At 38.7% G+C, this 21,954-nt stretch overlaps 1 protein-coding gene across 3 annotated transcripts in view; it reads left to right on the top strand.

Moving 5' to 3' along the window:
* Positions 1-21,954, top strand: part of LOC102016119 (protocadherin alpha-C2) — a 203,784-nt gene that overhangs the window by 167,988 nt on the left and 13,842 nt on the right. For all 3 annotated transcript variants that reach the window (XM_005414945.2, XM_005414943.2, XM_005414941.1), the window contains exons 2-3: positions 6,232-6,290; positions 9,179-9,267. In XM_005414945.2, coding sequence (XP_005415002.1) covers positions 6,232-6,290; positions 9,179-9,267 — 148 coding nt within the window. The remainder of the gene's footprint in view (positions 1-6,231; positions 6,291-9,178; positions 9,268-21,954) is intronic.

The raw sequence follows: 21,954 nt of genomic DNA, 5'->3' as shown, positions 1-21,954 counted from the left end.
GTTAAGATTCTGACTCTTCATGCCTGAGGAGGAATTAGCAGCTGGTGCCTAAGGCCTTGCTTTCCTTTTGACCCAGCTGTTGTTGGTGTTTGTGTATTTATTTGTCTTTCTGTGCATGTTTGTTTGTTTTTTTGAGACAGGGTCTCACTGTGCAGTTCAGGCTGACCTTGAGCTCACTTTGTAGCCCAGGCTGGCCTCGAACTCACAATGATCCTCCTGCCTCAGCCTCCCGACTGCTGGGATTACAGGCACACACCACCACGCCCGGCTCAGAACTCTTCTCTGTCTCTTTGTCTTGCACATATTCAGACTAATGGAGAAATCTATTTATTGGGGTTTGAATGTCATTGGCCTACCCTTTCCTCTGACCCAAGAGTGAGGCATCACTTGGGCACCTGGTCTAACTCAGAACACTGTAGGGACACAGCCTTGCATATTACACGTTGTCTATTGGCCTGCTCTCTGCTTGATAGAATAGCAGAGCAAGTTTTGGATACTTGTGTTGATTGGCTACCAATTTTTACTCTCAGTAAGAGGTCAAAATGATAGCAGTTTGCAAATGTTTGAGGAAAAATCTCCATCACCGATCTAGGGGTGTGGTGGAATTTAATGGAGTTTTACAGGTATCTTTGTGACTTTTCAGGACTTCCCCTGAAACAATGTTTCCATGCATAATTTAATATGAGCACAAATTTAGTTGATTCATATGATAATATTTTGACTAGTACAATCTAGGTTTATGATTTCAGAAATTACAGGTCAAGAGGATTCCTTAGCCGTGTTTTAAATTTGCTAACCTGAAAATACTAGCTTTTTTCTTTCAAAAATTTGATCTTGACAAATGCAAAAAAATATCTGACATTGCAAAGATAAATAGAAGTGTTAGTCTGTTTTGGCCTTGCAGCATCAGAACTGTAGGCTTCAGAGAAATGCAACTGTGAGTGAGAGAGTAGCTGCTGTGCTAGCAGGCTATATATCCAGAATTAAGCAGATCTAGCACTTTCTGTTGTCTTAGAAATCATTAGATATGTTACAAAGTTGTGTTTATTTTACTTTCCTGTTCAGTGGATTAGAATTGTTAATAATTGTATTCAGAATTCTCAAATTTATCATCTTTTCATTTTGATTTACTGGAAGACCAGTCTGTAACATACTGATTTTTTTTTTAATTATTTTAGTTTATTAATACATGTATATGCTACAGGGGCTGGGGATTTAGCTCAGCGGCAAAGCGCCTGCCTGGCAAGCGCAAGGTCGTGAGTTCGGTTCCCGGTACCGGAGAAAAACCAAAAAAAAAACCAAAAAAAAAAAAAACCAAAAACCAAAAAACATGTATATACTACATAATGTTTATATTCCTTGTGGGAAGTTGTTATATTCTGTTTTGCCTTAAGTGTATTCTTTTCCCATGGCTTTGTAACAAATTACCACCAACTGTTGGTTAAAATTCCACCCATTGAGTGTCTTACTGTCCCTGCACCATGTGGTTGAGCTCTGTGTTCAAGTTTTCATAAGCCTGAAGTCAACGTGTCTGCTGCACTGAATATTATCTTGGAGGCTCAGGGGAGGATTCTGCTTTTCAGCTCATTTAGATTGTTGGCAGAATTCAGTTTCTTGGGTGCTGAAGTCTGTATATTTTACCTTCTGTTGGCTAGGGAGCAGGGTTACTCTCAGATCCAACAGGTTTCTCTCAGGTCCTATCCTGTGTTCTTCTCCATCTTCAGGACTGGCAGTGAAGAATCTTCTCTCACTGGAATCCTCCTGACTTCTGTTTCTGACCCTGACTCAGATTTAAAGGGCTCATGTGACTAGGTTAGTCTCACAAAGATGATGTCCCTTTGTTAGAGACAACTGAGTCATAAACATCACATACCCATGGAATAAGATGCATCAGAATTACAGCTGTGCAGATTATGCAGGGTATGTATGTCTAATGTGAGGGTCTTGGGAGCCATCTTAGAATTCTAGCCTACCATAGTTTATATACATGTTCACAAAACATCACTATGAAAAATTTCTGGTGGATACATTCTGAATAGAGTCTTATGAAAAAAAAGGAGATACTATCTATAGTGTCTTGCTTCAGAGAACAATTTATTGGTGGCTTCAATGTGGATTTCCATGGTAAGAAGATAGCATATTATTTCACAGGGTAGTCTTATGAGTTTATAACTAACATAGGGTATTTTAAATCTATTTTACTTTAAATCTGTCTTAGAACAAGTGACTTATCTTTCTATAGCTAAAGTATCCTATGGTATAAACCATAAGTAATACCATTGCAGGATAAGTTAAATCTTTGTTGCAATTTTAATAGAAACACAAGTGGGTTCTTGTTCTTCAATAAGACAACTTCTTCCATATGAATTACCTAGTTGAGTTCTTGCACATTTGAGATTTTGTGACTGTTAATCTACTAACAGACTTAGCTTTGAAACAATAGGAAATACTGTTTTTTGTTTTGTTTTTTTTTTTTTAAACCAATAAAAGTTTAGTTTTGGGATATATGATCTAAGTATTAGAGAACTAAACAATCATAGTTAGTCCAAGGCCTTGTCAGATGTATTATATTATTATATGTTATATATATATATATTATATATATTATATTATTATACATGTCTTGTCAGATGTATTAGTAGTCAACCTTTCAGCCTGAATTTTTCCATGTTAATCAAGTTCTGGATGAAACCTACATACAATATATTACTCTTAATTCTGAATTGTTTTAAAATACATAAGTGAATAATGAGGACACTTGAGTAAAAAGGAGGAAAAAAAGAGGAAAATATGTTATTCAGTCTGAATTTATTTAAAATACAGACTTTTATGTTAGGAGGACCTAAACGTGACTGTCAACGAAACTCACCAATCACACAAATAATTTAATCTCTATAAAACTCAGATTTAAAAAAAAAAAAACCTCAGATTTCTCAGTTTTGTAATTTTACTATATTAACCTTGCATGATGGTTCATTTATTTTAAACGTGTATTTGTACCTTCTCAATTTTTTCATGAACCTAAAACTGCTTTAAGAGTCTGAGCTGGGCAGAGTGGTACAAAACTGCAATCCCAGCACTCTGGGAGGCTGAGGCAAAAGAGTCCTTGTGAGTTTGTTTCTGGCAAGAGCTACATGGTGACTTTAAGACTAGTCTGGACTATATAGCGTGACCCTGTCTCAAAAGATCAAAAAGTAAAGTCTTTAAAACAAATACTAACTTTTCTATGAAAGAAAGAAAAAGAAAGAAAGATTTTAAAAATCTTCCAAACACCAGAACTCTGTTAGGCTATGATATAGTAACTATGTCTTGTGAGCAAAACAGATTCCACCCCTTTCATAAAGTTTATGTTCTGACAAAGAAAGAAATAGGATAAATGCATTAGTACGTATAAAGTACTTATTCCATTGTCTAGTAGTGTATGGCCGCTTAAAATGTGTTAGTTTCTTTCTTCCTTTCCTTTACCTGTCTAATCTTACTGCCATATTAAATCTGATAACTGTGATTCTGTAATGATCCTGAGAAGCACACTGTTGCTGATGAACTATTATAGAAAATAACAGCATGGCAAATTAAATGTGTCATTGAAGTGAGATTGCATAATGAACTGTATTTCCAGTTCAGTTCTGATGGAACTGTGCCTTTCAGGAAAGTGAGCTGGGTAGTTTCAGTCCAAAGATCTAGTTGCAGCAGTATTTTTCGAGAACGTTACCTAATCATAGGAATACTGGCAACATTTTCTTAACAAATGTCAGAATGTTTCTTGAAGGAACTTTATCTCAGCTGACAAGCTAATACAAATATTGCTGATGTCAAAGGGAGCTATGGTGATGATAATGATTAATAAAAGATATTTCAGTCATGTATTCAGGCTAATAATGTGCTTTGCAAACAGCATCTGTTTTTGCCTCTAATTTCACTAGTAGAAAATGGGAACCCCCTTTCACTTGGTCTGTGGATGGTTTTGTGCTAGTTTGCATGGAATATCCCTAGGATGTTATGAAATTGGAAACCAAGGACAGGGCAGTTTGCGTATTCACACCTTGCTAACAGAGTGGAAAGGACTAGAGAAGGTGGTTAGTATGTAGGGACCTTTGAGATAGTATATCCAGAGTTGTAATTTTTTTCTGTGCTTAACTTTGACTCAGTCTCTGGATATCATCTAGCCACTCCCAAATCTTTTGGAAAGTTCAGATGCTGATTACTTCTGCTTTGGGTGTTATGAACAAGTGTACTTATTAAATACATTTTATCCCTTAAATGAACTATAGGAATGATGGGAACAAGAATTATTGGCACTTTGAAATAGTTTAAAGATATTTGAGGGGCTGGGAATTTAGCTCAGCGGCACAGCGCCTGCCTGGCAAGTGCAAGGTCATGAGTTCGATTCCCGGTACCGGGAAAAAAACAAAAACTAACTAACTAAATAAAGATATTTGACTTTGAGTTTACCTAATATGGTAATTATAACTCAGAGGGAAATACAAAATACAAAAGTTTGCATCCTTTCATTTTCCACTCAACTGGACTTTATTTTTTTTTTTATTTTAAAAATGAAAGGAGGAAAACATTAACAGACAGACAACCTTTTACAAAATAGCAAAAGAACAGTACAGACAATACAGAGTTACAAACAAAGTGGTAGGAAATTAACAATGCTTGTTGTATTACATATTGATATCTTCAAAGTGGTTTCTCATGAAAACAGATAGAGACATGAAATATTGATCAATCAAGGACTCATTGACAGTTTCTTTCAGCAAAGAAATAGAAGACAGTAGAACAACTATGTTAGCTATTCTGTATATACATACCTACAAAATTTCTCCTTCTTTCCCTTCTCTTTTCCCACATCCCACTTGCCCTTTACCCTTGAGCGTTTTCCTATCATTTTACAATGTCCATCATACCTCCGAGTTTAAATTAACTCTTTCAGGTTTTACACTAGTGAAACAATGCGGTGCTTGCACCTGCAGGTCTGATTTATTTCACTTATGAGTATGGTCTCTAGTTGGGACCATCTACCTGTAAAAGCCTCAAGTTTATCTTTCTTTATAGCTGTGTAATATTCCATTACATAAAAGTACCACAATTTTCTTATCCAATGCCCGGTGGATGGACATTTGGGTTGTCAACTGGACTTTAGTATTCAATGACCGGGCCTCTTTAAACTTTTTTTTTTTTTTTTTTTGCTACTGGGATTCAAACTCAGGGCCTCATGTTTGCCAGACAGGTGCTGTGCCACAGAGCTAAATCCTGACTCTTTACTCTCTACTTGTGCAAATATAGTAAAATTTGGGCTAATTGATATAAAATAATTATAGTGACTAATTTCACCCCCAGTGATTCAGAATCTAATTCAGAATCTAATCAGAATCTAACTGCTCAGATAAGTGCTAGGTACCCACATGTTCTTTCTCCCCTCCACTTTGACTGTTTTTAGACATGGAGAAAAAAATCTCGCAATATACAGGTAGTACAGAGTGGGTCAGGGTCTTGTCAGATTTCGGCTGTTCTCTCTGAAGTAATCAGAGCTTGGTGAAATTGAGGGAGGAGACAAAGCACTCAGAGCAGCATAGAGAACAAGTAGTTTTATGAAAAGGATTAAGCAGCAAACTGCAGTGGTTTGTTTTTGTCTTCCTGTACTCATCTTCAGTCAGTAGAAGAGGCTGTTATCAGTTGCTGGTGGTATGGCTGGGCACATCTGCCCTGGGTCAAACATGCTGCAGTCTGCAAAACCAGCAGCAGATTGCAGTCCTCTGCAGTCCAGCCAGGCCAGCAGAATTTGTGTAGTTGTGTGGCCTGTTCTAGCTGGAATACTGAATTGAGGATGTGCCCTTAATGGAGCATTTGAGGACACCAACAAAGAAAGCTTTTTCTGCCTCAAGATAGACTGCCCTTCTCTTAGTGTTTTAAGAAGACAGATTTGTATTGGTAAAGACAGGCCAAATCTGGCGCTCACATTATGAAATCTAGTTTTCTATAGCCTTCAGTCTGTGTGAGCTTAATCTCATTTTCTCCCCAAAGTATATAGATGATAGATGATAGATAGATAGGTAGATGATAGATAGATATCATCTTGGATTTGCATATGAAATGTCTCATTCGATGCTTCTGTTTAGATGGCTGAAAATATTTAAGGGAATAGCTGATTAACTAAGAAATTAACAACATCCCTCAGGGAACAATGTTTTGCCATTTTAACAGAAAACTCCCTTTGTGATTTTGCAGCCACGACAGCCCAACCCTGACTGGCGTTACTCTGCCTCCCTGAGAGCAGGCATGCACAGGTATGTATGTGTTTCCCTCCTTTCTTCACTCAGCAGTCCCTTTAACTGGGTATGCTGCAATAGGCCGGAAGTAGCTGTTATGACTGAAATGCCTTAGATACTCTGCCAAGGGAATGCATTTATTTTTTGTCTTAGTAGCTATTCCTTGAAACATTGGAAGTGGTCACTGCCAAATGCTTATCAGATGTTTGGAAATGAAGAGTCCCCTATAAAACTATAAGGATAAATTTCTGTGTATTTTCTTTCATCAAAATTTCTACAAGGATATGTCAATTGAAATTTTAAAATTTTCCTACAAGGAAATTTGAAATAATTCCAGATTTCTTTATTCTCTCCACCTATATTTTCTGTCCTTTAAAATGTGTAATTAATAAATATACTTATTTAGGTATAGGTACATAAATATAACGTATATACATATGTTTACCTTGGATTTTTGTCTCACACTATTACATTTTGCAGATCACAGTAATTGACTATTATTCATGTTCACTTCTATTAGAATCTCCTTATCTGTTTTGTTATCTTATTGTCATTAATGGCATGGACTCCTCAAAGATGAGTCCTCTAAATAGCCCTTTTAAAATATCTGGAGACCAAATCTAGCTCAGTTTAATTTTTTTTTTTTTTGTCTTTTTGAGGCAAGGTTTCACTATGCAGTTCAAGCTGCCATTGAAATCACTTTGTAGGCCAGGCTAGCCTTGAACTTGCAGAAGTTCTCCTGCCTCAGCGTCCCGAGTGCTGGGATTGCAGCCATGCACTACCATGCCTGGCTAGCTTACTTTAGACTAATCTAAAGTAATAGCATTCCTTAATATAATTTTGCTTTTCCTACTCTGTCTCCTTGACAATAATTGATGAACTGCCTTTATTCTTAGAACTAATCTAGTATCCGTGCCGTACGATCAGATAAAAGATTCATTATTTATGACTGTCTTTGGAAACTGAATGGGGAGTGTGTCAAGAAACTAATGATTGCTACTACAAAAAAGAATTTATTTAAAGAAGAAACAATCTCCAAATTTAAACCCTTCAAAATATCTGGGCATTGGTTAATTGAATCTTCACCGAAACTAGATCAATATATAGAGTATACAAACTATGTGTAGACTTAACGAAAAATTAGTTTTAGTACATTAAAAATTCATTAGATGAAAATAACATCCCCTAAAGCACTGCAAGTGACCAAAGATTATTATATTGGACGCTATTTGTGAACCAGAAGCAATAGGGGAAGGGGAAGATTGGTAGTTGGTTTAGTGAGGTGCCATATTGGAACCTAGGTTATAATTTCAGACCAGAAATACTCATGCAGATGTCAGGGTACTAGACATTAGAGTGCATTATTTACACTTACTAGAAGCAAAGCTGTGCTTTTGTCTGCATCTGAGGTATTGGCAGAGTCATGCAGGTGAAAGCTTCTTTTACAAACTCTAAGTCTTGCAACTGAATTAGTATTTTACTTGGAAAGTACCAAAGCTATGAGATGTACCTTAAAATCTACATTTAAAATAAAAATTTTAAATATATTGCTTACTTGTCTCATTTTCAAATGAAAAAAGCAAAATAAACATTAAGGCTTCAATTAAGATATGAAATTTAAATAGATAAGAAATGAAATCAAAATTGAAACTAAGATGTCATTTTTTTCTCACAGTGTAGTATATTGAGCATTCATTAGAGTTGTAAGCTTCAGTAGTGCTTATTTTTCCACACATATGCTTGGCCTCTTAATGTACCCAGTCTTAAACATTGTGTAACTCTTCTTTTGGAAATTCTGTTTTGAGTTGAACTGATTTCAGGATAGTTACATCATTATGAATCTGACAGAGTCCATATAATTTCTTAGTGAATTTCAAGAACACCTGAAGGATATTAATATTTGTGGAAAAAAGGAAATTCTATGTCAAAAATGAGGGGAAAAATATTGGTGGGTTGGAGGTTAATGAGTGAATTTCCACTAAATGTATTTTTTAAAGTCAAAGAGTAAGAGAACCTTGAACTTGTTCATTGCCTTTCCCTATAATAGTTCAAGTTTGCTTAACTTTTAGGATCCCCTTTATTTCTTCCATCACACACATTTGAAGGTCTAAAATGCATTACCGGTAGACAAACAACTATAATGTCCTATCTACTCTTGAAAGCTTACTGTCCTCTCCACTTGCTTCTAAGTGTGTCTCAATTCATGTCTTACTTCTGCAATGGGTCAGTGAGTGGGATGATTGGGTTCCTTAATTCTAGGAGATATTGGGTGGGTTCTCAGTGCATAAAAGATACAGAAAGAATAAAACATAAAAATAAAGTTAAGCATTGGTTAGGTTGCTAAACTGATAATACTACAGATGATTTTAGTCTGTTTTTCTCTTTACTAAGTAGAACCCAGAACAAGAGAACTTGCAAGAGAGAGTCGGGACTTTTGAGAAGAAACTCCCCTTGTCTGCTTCAGCAGTAAGGTGTTAAAATGGCATTACTCTCTTGTGGTTTTCCCTGTTAGATTTAGTGAGCACCACACGACGTTAACGTATACCAGAATTGCCATGAAGATAGAACATGTTTAGTGCTAGCATGGTACAATAGGCAGTGAGGCAGCTGTGCTTCTGCAGTTTATGCAAGGTTACAGACTGCCCAGCAATAATTGCTGCAGTTCAAGCACGAGCAAACTGTGTTAGCGATAGCCCTGCCTCCATTGGTATAAGCAGCTTCAGAGGGTGGAAGGAGAGCTGTAAAGGCATTTATGGTCCAACTGTTATCTGGGTTTATTTATTTATTTATTTATTTATTTTCTCCGGTACCGGGAACCGAACTCACGACCTTGCGCTTGCCAGGCAGGCGCTTTTGCCGCTGAGCTAAATCCCCAGCCCCTGTTATCTGGGTTTATATGTTTACAGCTCTGTGCACCTGGAGGAGGCTGGCATTCTACGGGCTGGTCCAGGAGGGCCTGATCAACAGTGGCCGACTGTATCCAGTGCAACACCAGGTAAAGAGCCAGGGTCTCTCTGTTCTGATTTAGATTTTAGAAACTAAATAGATGACCTTTCTCTGTAAGATCAGGACTGTTAATAACTCTCTTTTGACTACTTTCTTCTATACAAATATGATTTTCATACATAGATGATTATTTTGATTTTTTATTATTTTTTCCCCTACAAATACAATTTTTATACATATATGATTTTTAAAATTTTATACTTGATGTTCTTCAAAAGTTGAAAATAGCCTAAGGGTGAAGGTGTGTGTATGTGTATGTGTGTATGTGTATAAAGTTTTTTTAAAAAATAATTAAGTATTTTTCACATGCTTAAGACATCCTAACCACACAGAGATCTGGTGGTCTCATACGCAGAAATAACACTGCCAGGAAGATCTTTTGTTTGAACACAGTGGAAACCCACTTGAAGTAGTATTCAAAAGGCAATTAACAGAGAAGTAGATCAATATCTGGCTACCTAGCTAGATAATAGAGAGAATAGTCTTTTTCTTGCGTGTGGAATGTTGTCAGAGCCAAGGCATTATTCTCTTTGAGTTCAAGTGAAAGCCATATCTACTGCTTCCTGAACCTCAACATCCTTATGCAGACTAAATGTTATTATCTTAGCGTGCACGTTGCTAAACATGACCACCTCAGTTTCTTAGTTTAGAGGACCAATGGGGACCAATTCATAATCTGAACTTTCAGGAACAGTGTTCTACTAGGCTGTGTTCAAAACTCAATGGCTGAATGAGCAAAGGAAAGTTGCTGAAACTCATATTTCCTTAGTTTCCTTAATCTTGCCCAATTATTAAAGCAGTATCATATAGTAAAAATATTCCATCCAAGACGCATCTTTGCGGCAGTTTTCATAAAGGAGGAATTAGGAGTTCGCAGAGACTACAAATGATGTCTACCATAATCCACTATTAATAAACCATCACCAAGGTAGTAGTAGTTACTAATTAACTATAGTTAACTATAGTATGCCAAGACACTGTGACAAGTAAATCACATGTATAGTCTCATTTATTCCTCATGAAAATCTTCTTTATTTTAAAGAGAAAAAAATAAAAATAACAATAAGGCAGAGTTTCAAAACAGGTTAATAGAGTTACAATAATTAATACATTGCATATTGTTGTCTTCATAGTAGTTATTCAGAGTACAAGATATAGGCATGGTATGTTGTCCAAACCATATAAGCATAAACCTTTCTTTCCTCATGAAAATCTTGCAAGAGTTTCATTATATTTATTTTGATTTTTAGAACTAGAGTTTACAGACAGGTTAAGACAAGTACCTGAATTTGCACAGCCGTAAGAGAGACAGGATTCAAACCCAAGTGTTTAGCTTTGGAATCCAAAAGTAGATAAAAATACTCAAAGTGTGGCTGGCTTACAAGAATCCATCCAAATTCAAGTACATGCATACATACCAGATGACATAAGCATGCATATATACAAAGTTCTTTCCAAAAATAACCAGGAGGTGCCTTTCAAGTGATTAGGCTAAGTAACAGCAGCCAAGGCTTATTTTTGCTGGAAACTCTAAGGGCTTCCATTGATTCTAATCAACCAGCATTTGCTATTTATGAATGTTGCACATTTCAACTAAAAGTCAGATTTGTCAAAAAAAATTGCCCGAGATGAAGCAATTTATTAGAAAGCTAATATTGTCAGATGGTTGGAGGAGGAACATAAAATAATTTATGGAACAAATCTGTAACTTCAGCACCAGTGATGGAGTGAAGGAGTGAGGGAGGAGAAAGTGGTTTTAGATTATCAAATGTTGCAGGATAAGGAGGCATCTGAAAAGGGGAGAATTAATCAGAGCAGCCACATGAAATCAGCCACACTGTCTGCATTTCAGGGTTACCTTGTTCATAGGTGCATTATAGGTCAGTCTGGTAAGCCAGAAGCTAACTTTGAATACATTCGCCCTCTCATTGATGGTGCTGGTTGGTATATATTCCTAGGTAAAGGTGACATAGGAGCCATTTATTGGTCATTTCATACCTTTGGCTCAAGTTTTGCCTTGAGATTCAGAAGGACGTTAGGAGCCTGTCTTTTTGACTGAACATCGGGAATGGGTCAGTCACCATTGCTTCCCTTCATTACTGGCTGCTGACATAGGAATCACAGTCCCAGTGGACTGTGTTGGACATAGCCCACATCTTCCAGTTACTCATGTATGCCCATTAACCGTGCTTTTCCACATGCATCTGCACCGATAATGTGAGATCAGAAGGGTTCTCCTCCGCCTTTTGCCTGTCCTTTGGTACATTTAGGTTTTAGACTCAAAACATGTTGTGTGTTATTATTTCCAGGGACAGTGACATACAGATTAACATTATGACTTGGAGTCATATCTGCATTGAATTTCAATCCCAAATTTACTTGCTAAGTGAGCACCAATTACCTAAATTGTTAGGCATGGTAGTACATGACTGTTACCTCTGGGTTTACTTCCACTACCACAGAAAAGCCCACATGTATATTTTCTTAGTAACCCTTTCTGTAATTCAGTACAATAAGAGTAACAACTGTCTTACTGAGTTGTCATGAGCAATAAAGGAGAAATAAAAGAATTGAACATAGTGCTTGATGAAGTATTAATAAATGCCTAGTCATCTTATTCCTTTTTTTTCTAGGACACTTTACATTTATGCAATCTATGATACAGCCTTGACTGAAACCTGATGGCCAGAATTCAGCAGTTCTCATTTGTAGGCCCAGATACAAGCTGTCCAGAGTTATCTGGATCATCCTGACATCTATACACTCCCACCACCCCTAGTGCCCTCCTGGAGATGGAGCAAGAAGGATTTATTAGTTGGTGCTTCAAGAAAAGGAAAATACTTCCAAAAAAATGATTGTTTCCAGTCCAAAATAGAGCCTGCTTCTGTGTTGCCCTTTCTGCTAACGAAATCGTTCTTTCTCATGCCCAAGTCTCTGATACTTGTGTCTGAGTCCTTTCCATGACCAGCCACATACTGCTCTTTTCATATGAGCACCTGCAGGGGCTGCAGCATAAGGGAAGCAGGGCCCACTTCACACGAGTCCTCATTCACCTGTGTTTCTTGAAGTTATTTGTCCTTCTTTGATTAATGCCTTTGCTTTGTTACTAAACTGTCCATTTATTTTCAGCCTGCAAGAGCCTAGGATAAAGATACTGCACTCTGAAGGAATCAGAGGAGGCATCATGGGGTGATGCCTTCTGCAGGATAAACAAGTCAGGCATTAAGTTGATTAATCCTGATTACTGGTCCCTTTCTCCAGCCTCTTGTGTGAGCAGACCTGGATCATGAGCTTCCTTATTTCCTTTCAGCTTCCCATGAGGCTGAGCGGAGAAAGAAAATTAGCTAATGGGGAATGTGCAGAAACAGTTACAGCCTCTTCTTTGGATAGAGGGATGTGTTTTGGGGGAAGTGCGTTAAAGGACCAGTCACTTGTGTTAGGATTCTTCTTAACTTTCTCAGTGTGAATGCCCTGAAGAGGTCTCAGTGAGTGCTGTCTTGTGATTAGTTCCTAGACAGAATCCCAAGGTTTATAAAGGGTATAAAGGTTTATAAAAAGTGTACAGAAAGATGTGCACAGGTTATATGCACCCTACCATTTTATATACGGGACTTGAGCATCTACAGACTTTTGTATACATGGGGATTCTGAAGCCCATCCCCCATGGGTACTGAGGGACAAATGTACTCTGTATTTCCAGAAGAGCTTGGGGAATTCCAAAGCACACAGCACTGCCAAAGATAAACTTACAGCTTGTGAAGCAAGACCCCAGGAGTTCTGGGACTGAAGAGTGAAAGATTAATTAGGTAGGGGAGGCTACTAAGGCAGTAAGGCTTAGACAACCTCAGTTTAGATGGACTAGACAATGATTCTCAAAGTTTAGTTCGAGAGTGGTAGTACCAACAGTACCTAAGGATTTGTTAGCAAATCAAATCAAAATCTCAGACCCTGCCCTAGATTTTCCACATCAGAAACACTGAGTAGACTGTGTAAACAAGTCCTCCATGTGATCCCAATGTATGCTAGAGTTTAAGGACTGGTCCAGGGTAAATATTCGCAACATTGCCCACTATCTTTGGAGGCACAAAAACTGAGGAAGGCATCTGTTTATGATTCTTGTGGGTAGCAGGGGGATGACTGCTAAAAGCTCAAGCTCTGGAGTCACAGCAACCTGCCTTTGAATTCTGGCTCCGTTGCTCAGTAGGTATTATAACTCAGGGACCATGCTCAGCTTTTGAATTGTTTTTCTTCTGTAAGATAGAGAGATGAGTGATGTTTATCTTATAAGATATTTCAAGAATTAAATGAGATAATACTCACACATCACAGAACATGGACAACAGTAACAGTTTAGTAAATGAGTCTATCCTTCAACTTCAGAGTTTATACTCCACTTGTTCTGTGTAGTCTATATAGAAAGGCTGTGTTATAAAGATTTTCAAATTACCCCTCTCTCTGTTTCCACTGGGGATTGTTTTTGCCCTGGTTTGCCACAGCTTCTTACTCTGCAGAAAATGGACATAATTTACATGCCCTAGTTTTATAGGGATAATACATACTATACATACTAATACACACTATTATTTGTTTTAGAGATTCTTGCCTTCCTGACAACCCCTCAAGGAGAGATTCCATTTCTGATTCTTCTCCAGACAGGAACTGTGTTTCTTAAGTTTTTGGGGAGTCCACTTAGGAATACTGTCAGTATGAATTTTTCCATCTCATGAGCAAGTGCAGCCTGAGGCTTTGTTGGAGAATTTAGAAAGCATGCTGTTCCACTAACCTGCTCACCCTTGACTTATGCTGTTGTCATGGCAATGACAGTCCTGGGAGGTGTGTTCATATCCTTATTAGGAAAAAAATGAGATTGAGGATCTTGTGAACAGGCATCACCCTCCTGTCCTGTCCTCCACTCTCACCTGCCATCTGACTGCCCCGGAGTGCCAGCTTGGGTTAGGATCTCTAGGTGAGGAAAGTAAGTGCTTGAAAGATGCAATTTCACTTTGTGGAGTTGTCCAGTTCATTGTGTTTCTTGGGTTTTTTAAATGTAGCTTATGATGAAATTTTGTTTGTTCTAGACTGGCCTAGAGGAAGAATAATATGGTGTGGGAAGGGGAATTAGCATCCTCTACCTAGGAGAAGTCTTTGTTGACTTCATCAGTGTGTCACTTTCTTCATCTCTTTCTTGGAGGAATATGCTGCATCTTCCATTTTTAATAGTCATATAAATAAAGACTAGAATTGACATGTCCTGATTTTTCTGAAATTAAACATTTCTATGAATTACTAGTTTCTGAGATAGTTCTTTCCCTATATGCTCTGTATTTTCTCACCTTTCATTTCTCCCACACCAGTTCTTCTAGGATTGGTAGCCCTGGGCAGAATACAGTCAGAGTTGGGGTCATAATCCATAATAAGATAATTTCTTCCATAACAGTGGCCCCAAATAGAGACCATATGTCTCCTGAAAGCCATCCAATCTCATGTGTGCTCAGATGTATACTCCTAGACACACGTTTTGGCAACATACATCATGAAGGGAAAAGACTATTCTTTGCAGCTGAATTTTTAAGTCTGTAATCAAAAGAGAATCAGGTTTCTGCGGAGAGATTCCAGTGTCACAAAGAGCGAAAGAAGTGGGTAGTCAAAGGGGATGTGGAGAGTCTACACTTCATTTTGTGGGAAAGATTGCTGGGATTTTATTAGAACTGGTGTATGGAACTCCTGTCTAGCAGTTTTAGAACAAGAAAGACTGGCTTATGATGAGGCATATGTTTAGGGCAGAGAAATAGTAATAGTTTGTAATTCCTTTAAGCTTTGCAGCTCCAGCAAAGCCTTGTCCTCAGCCACATCAATTCTAGTTTCCTAATTTTTAGTAAACTAGAAATTAAACCAGGGACAGCAAGAGACTTTCATGGCAAATGTTTTGAGAAATTCAGCCCAGATGCCAAAGGAACTTGAAAAATTCATCTGCACAGAAGCAGTCAACTTACAGTTGAGAAGGTCATTGCTTAATCTGGAGAAACATATTCAGGTCAAGCCCTGGCTAGAGAGGTCTTCAGGGTCTTCTAGGGAAAAATTGTAAGACTGTTCATTGCCAGGAAGCTTGGAAACAAGGATGTGGGTTTGAGAGGAGACTTTATCTGCTTCGGCATTTGGAATCTCATTATTCACAATCAGAGAAAGGAGGAGGAGCAGAAATGAATGCTGTTCTACTCTCATCTCAGTTGACCAAGAGCTTCCTCAGCAACATTCTTGCCCAAAATGGCATTTCTCCCAGGGAGTGGGCTAGGCCAAGGACAGAAGTCAGTCCTGAAGGTGGCATTATTATAGGAAATGGTGGGAAAATAATGTTTGTGCTACTATTGAAACAGGAAGTTAAAAGCTTTGTAAGTAGTTATACATACTTAGAGGCATAACTATAAAAGTTACAATGTGAAAAGGTAACTTTTGTGAACCAAATCTGGCCTCACAAGAGAAGAGGAATAGTGAGAAGTGTATCATTATTCCTTGTCTTCCCACTCCCAAGCCCTAGGTCTCTGGGGCTCTACAGTTGCCATCTTATATAAAAAACAACAAATGTGTGTGTGTGTGTGTGTGTGTGTGTGTGCGCACATGTGTGCCAGTGGGGTGGGAATCTTTGTTAGTCAAAAGAATTATTTCTTGTTTCTATATTTTTGTGACAAGTTCTCATTATGTAGTTCAGGCTGACCTTGAACTTACTATGAAGCCGAGGCTGACCTTGAACTCATGGTGATCCTCCTGCCTCGGCCTCCTGAATGTTAGGATTACAGGCATGTGCTACTACATACAACTGTAGTCAACTTTTAAAGTCTAAAATCTGTTCTGTTGCCTTTATTATAGAAATACTGTTTTAGAGCAAGAGGAAGGAAGACTTTATGATAGCTATTACTTATGGAGAACAGTGATAAGCATTTCACATACATTGAATACTTAAACAACTGTTATGGTTTGTGTCTGGATGTCCCCCCAAAGCCTCATGCAGTCATGGGACTGCTTCTGGAGTTTATGATTGATCCATGGTTCAGTGCTGGGATTATGGGTATGAGTGCTACATCTGCCCGGGGGCAGATAGTTTGCATGCAGTGTAAGGGAGGGAAAGAGGCTGCTTACTGCCACTCCCTCCTTTTTTGCTCTTGTTGCTTTTGCTGTTTTCTGCCACCATGAACTGTTGCCCTCTGCCATGTGCCAGTGGGCCTTGGAGCCAGCCGAGTATGGGCTGAAACCTCCACAAACTGTGAGCTAAATAAACCTTTCCTTCCTTAATTTTGAGCGTTGGGTATTTTTTCCCAGCAACAAGAGATAAGTAACTGAGACAACTTTATGAAGTACATTTTTATTCCCATATTTCAAATAAATAAATTGAGTGCATAAGAGTGAAATGACTTCCTTACATCACACAGCTAGGAAATGTGTTTTGCTCACTTTTATATTCCCAGTGCCCACTTTTATATTCCAAGCAAGATGTCTACACACACTAATGCTTAATATTTGTTAAATCCATTAATGGACACATGGCACAGGCAGTATTTGAACCCGTGTCTGCCTGCTGCTGAATCCTATGCACTTAGAACGTTACTGGTACTTTGTGCGATATAACAGGTAAAGAGACTAGCTTAGTGGCTTCACTGTCTGAGTTCCACGCCAACTGTAAGGCTGCATTTGTTTCAGATTACTGCTATACCAAGTTAGCACAAATTTTGTGACTTAACATATATCATTATCTTACAGTTTTGGAGACCAGAAATCTGAAATAGGTTTCATCGGGCTGAAATTACAACGTGTTCTTGGCAGTATATAGTGGGGATCTGCTTTCATTCAGTTGCTAATAATGTGTTTCCTGTTTCCATCTGAGGCTTCTCTTTATAAGGTCGATATTTGTACAGCAAGCAGCCTGCTCATGACAGTTTAGGTACTTTCTAGGACAATATGTGTTTACCCTACCATGCTTTTTATATTTTGTGAGTCCTCTCAAGCAGAATAATTATTATTCGTATTTCAATTAGTAATTGTTTAAGGTAATTGAGACTCTTTTATCATGCTTCTCAAAATTCTTCTAGTCCCTGCCCAATTGCTCCATTTCAAGGCCACTTCTAACTTTTAGGTGTATGTACCAGCAGTGCGCTACTTCAAGGTACTGTTATCTGTATTTGTTTCTTAGTGCGGCCACAACAAACTGCCACAAACTAGGTGGCTTAGAACAATTCAAATGTATTATCTTGTAGTTCTGTACATCAAAATTCCAATGTGGGTTTCACTGGGCTAAAATCAGTGAGTTGGGCTGGGGATATAGTTCAGTGGCACAGAGCCTGCCTGGCAAGCGCAAGGTCCTGAGTTCAACTACCAGTACTAAATAAATAAATAAAATCAGTGTGTTGGCAGGGCTGTATTTCTTTAAAGGCTTTATAGAAGGACCCATTCTCTTCCTTTTTCCAGTTTTTAGAGACTTCCTGCATTTTTAACCTCGTGGCTCTTTTTTTCATCTTCAGAGGTAGCAGTGTCTCACCTGCAAATCTCTCTGTCCCCCGTTGTCACTTAACAGGACATTTTGCTTACATTGAGCCCACCTGGATATCCAAGATAATATCCCTATCTCAAGATCCTCATTATAACCACACCAGTAAGGTCCCCTCTGCCGTGCAACTGAAAATATTCACAGGTTATTCTACCTGTGAGAGGGTCTTTCATGTTCAGGCTGAAGCAACTCTGTGTGTGTGTGTGTGTGTGTGTGTGTGTGTGTGTGTGTGTATTTTAGTAAAAGTGAAGATAGCACAAAGTACATATTAGAAACAGGAAGAGGATATAGTGAATATGGATTAGACTTTAAACCTCTGTTAAAGACTACTAATTATCAGAAATCTGGTGGAGACTTTAATCAACCCCTACTATTCCCTGGTTGATTATCAAATATAGGGTGAAGTAGAGCAAAGAAAGAGAAAGAGAATTAAGTTGAGATATGTTGTGAAAAAACTTATTACTATTGTTGGTAATTTTGCCTAATCAAGAAGCACAATCCCTTTAAAAGTAGGCTTTCAGCAGTCTCTAATCACACAAGCTACTCTTCTTGCTGGGAACAGTAAGTAAGGAAGCAGAGCTAAAGAATAATGTTCTTGTCCTAGCACATCTCCCTAATGCGCAGAAGTGTGGATTTGTTGGGCATTCCCTCTGGTGGAAATCCAGAGAGACAGGAAAATAGTTCCCATCATATTATTATGTTAGGGGCCATGCCATATTGCTTTGCCCTAACTTTAAGAGCATTATTCCAAGAGCTGGGAAGAAGCAGGAGAGGACAGTACACTTTGGATCGTCCACAGGTCAATCTGGAAGAAATCAATCATGAGACATGGTAGTAATTTATTGCTTGTCTTGTATGCATTTAGCATCTGTGTTCAGGTAAAGTAAATTAAATGTAAATCCAGAGCGTCCTTTAAGAGAGGAAGGGTTAACTGCTTTCTACTCCATGGTGTGTGTGTTTATAATTGAGGGTAGGGAGTACTTTCTGCCAGTATTCCTAAATCCCACCTTGTTTTCCTCAGTCTTATTTCCTATATTGAGGGCAAGAAGTAGGGTGGCTTGGGGCCAATTCTAAAGATATATATACACCTCAGAATTTGTTTATTTCTTAAGAGCATCTTGCCTAAGAACCTAGCCTCATGCTAGCTCCTTGCTTGAGATTCTAACAGACTAAGCAGCTCCAAAACTTAGGGCTTCTCTGTACTCTCAGCAGCTCTGGCTGGAGGTTAAATCATTCTTCATACTGCTGAAAGCAATTTGGCCACAGGCCTCATGAAAGAACCTCCTTAGAGGCCAGCATCCTATGGCTCTGTGTGTCACTAAGATGTCTGTCCAACTTCTATTCTTGCAGCCTGCAATCAATGGGGCTCTGCCTAGTCAGTGGTCAGTGTCACTTCAATTCTGACCTGTTGGACCAAGCATAAATTGAGTCTAAATATTGGCCTGTGGGAAATTTTTTGAGGAAGGATGAGAGTTTTGTGGCATGTTCTCTCAGTCTAGGGATTTAGAGATAATGGATTAGCCTCTTTGGTCTTGTTCACTTGGGGCCACAGCCTTGTTTCTAGGATGACAACCATCTAAGTGGTTGTGATTTAAAGGGCACCATCCTAACACGCTTTCTCTTTTAAAGTCCCCCTCTTTCCTCTTCTGTCCTCTCCTGTCCTATCCTGTCTGCTCCTCTCCTATCCTCTCCTCCCCCTTCCTCTCCCCTCCCTTTCCCTCTGTGCTCCTCCCGACCCTTCCTCCCCCTTCTCTTCTTACCTGTCTCCTCCCCCTCTCTTTCTAGTACCTCCTTTTCCTCCCTTCCTCCTTCCCCCTGCCCCTCCCCCTCCTCTGCTCCTCCTTCTCCTCCTCCTTTTTTTTCTGCACCTCCTGCCCTCCCTTCCCCTTTACAGACCTGTTTTTCTTGGCTTGGCTCAATATAACATTTGGCTAGACTGTTTTATGGTCATCAAGCAATCATTTATTAAGCACTTACCCGAGGCCATCTTTGCTCTAGCTAATACAAATGAAATATGGAATGTAACACAGTTCTGACTTTATAGTTTAGTGGGGAGAAAAATGTTAACAAGTAAGATGGAAATATGACAATGTCATGTGATAAGGACTCCTGTTAAGTACAGGCAGGGCCAGTAAGGGGGAAAGGAGGCTAGGACAAACTGTCAGGGCCTCCTGGTAGAGAATGCACTCAGGATGGTCTCTGTTCTAATCAATACAAACTATGTAAGTAAGGTGAGTCAGTCTAGCTTTCCTGAAAAATCCCCCAAATTGTTTCATGGGGTTCAAACCCCCCTCAGTAATCATGCATCGTGAATGTTATGGGGTCTAGAAGGTGAAATTGGAAATTTAAGGACCATATGAGAGATTATTTGATATTTAATACCAGAACCTGCAGCATAGTAAGTAAGATGTAAGGAGGAATTCCAGCCAAGGACACAGCACTTGAAAGGAGCAAGGTCAGAGGTGCGGTAGTGTGGGTGAGTAGGAAGAGTGCATTTCAGGGGGTTGGGTGGGTGCAGGGCTGCTGGGGAAGGAGGAAGGAGGCTGGAATCAGGCTTTGTGTTGTCTCATTTATCCTGTTTAAAAAACTTTGTTTCATTTCAGTAATGGTGGACACCTAAGAGCTTTGTTTGTTTTCAGGGAAGGGAATTCTTTTAAGCTCCCTTACCTCTATTCAGTTTTTGAAAATCAGCCTTTGAGATGTGAAAATGTGCTAATGAGCTAATGGCTTAGTGCTTTTCTGCTCCCAAACCGAGGAGTGAAAACTTTGTCTGGAAAGTAGAGGTTTTTTTTTTTTAATAAAAGGACCAGCTTTAAAAATTTTCTTAGGTGAGTCTGGCAGAATTGGTGTGATCACGTGTGAGAACATGTGGAGAATAAAAGGCAGGCTTGTTTAAATTTTGCCTTACGTTAATTTCCTAAAGGAGGTAGCATTACACAGTGTTTCAGATCCGTGTTTTACCACCTAGTAATTGTACATCCTGCACCTCAGCTTTATGAATGTGTGAAAGAGGAGATGGTGGATTGTTGTGATGATTAAAAGTACACAGTGCTCAGGACCATTCTGATCTGGTAAGCAAAGATATTATAAGAACTATTTTTATTCTTGACACTTAGCATAATGCCTGGCACATAGTAAATGAAATTGTGTGTGCTAGACTGTGCTAGACTTAGTGGTTGAGAATGGAGCATGCAGAGATAGGAGGATGAGGTGAGGGAGAGGGTTCCCCCAGGATTTTATCCTCCCACTGCAGCGTGCTGACAGCGTCTCCATTTTGTACCCCAGATGCAGGGATTCATTACTTGTCTAGAAATGGTGGCTGGAGTCTGAGAAGTGACACAGCAACACGGAGCCTGGGACTGCTGCCAGGTTTTAAGAAGCACAGATTGCACCGTGAAGGGGGAGGGCGGAGAAGAAAAGTATGAAAACTCAATAGAGGAGAGAATGATTTTACTATTGGGGAAGTGATTGCACTCACTGGGCTCTGTGTGGGGCAAACAGTGTAATTCTTTTGGGAAGTTGCTGGCAAGCAGTGATGCCAGAAGAGGAACCTAGTGGTGGACTTTGGGAGCCAGGCTGGTTTTATTGGGCCCTGCATTTGGAAAGACCTTACTTGGCTTAATATTATGCTATCACTGTCTTGAGATTCTGAATTTGTTAATAAGAAATCCCCCATTTTCATGTGGCACTGGGTCCTGAAAATTATGTAATAGGTCCAGACTCTGGGCCAGTGACAGTTTGATGCTTTATCTTAGCTCGTTTTTGAGCCATGTTGAGCTAGGCTTCCTTTTAATCCCCCCTTCTGTCCTTCTCTCTAGTTATTAAAGAAGTAAAAGTTTGAAAAACTAAACTTGTGCAAAACTAAAGTAATTGAGTAATGCCTTATTTCCTATTTCTAGTCATGTTTCTCAGAAATAATTACTTTCAAGAGTTTAGTATTTCCTAGAATTTTCATAAAAATTTTAAAGTAATATATTCTAAAATAAAACACAATTATATTGTTGATGTCTATATTAAACAATATAGCATTATTTGCATACAAATATTCATTTCCCTCAACCACCACTATTCAGGGAGACAGTCACTATTAACAATATGTTGTGTGAATTTTCCAAATATTTCTTTAATTAATGAACTTGA

The sequence above is a fragment of the Chinchilla lanigera genome, unplaced genomic scaffold (genome assembly GCF_000276665.1).
Source record: "Chinchilla lanigera isolate Chin_1 unplaced genomic scaffold, ChiLan1.0 scaffold00210, whole genome shotgun sequence".
Taxonomy (NCBI): domain Eukaryota; kingdom Metazoa; phylum Chordata; class Mammalia; order Rodentia; family Chinchillidae; genus Chinchilla; species Chinchilla lanigera.
The sequence above is the reverse complement of the archived record's forward strand: the minus strand, read 5'-3'. Positions and strand labels throughout refer to the sequence as shown.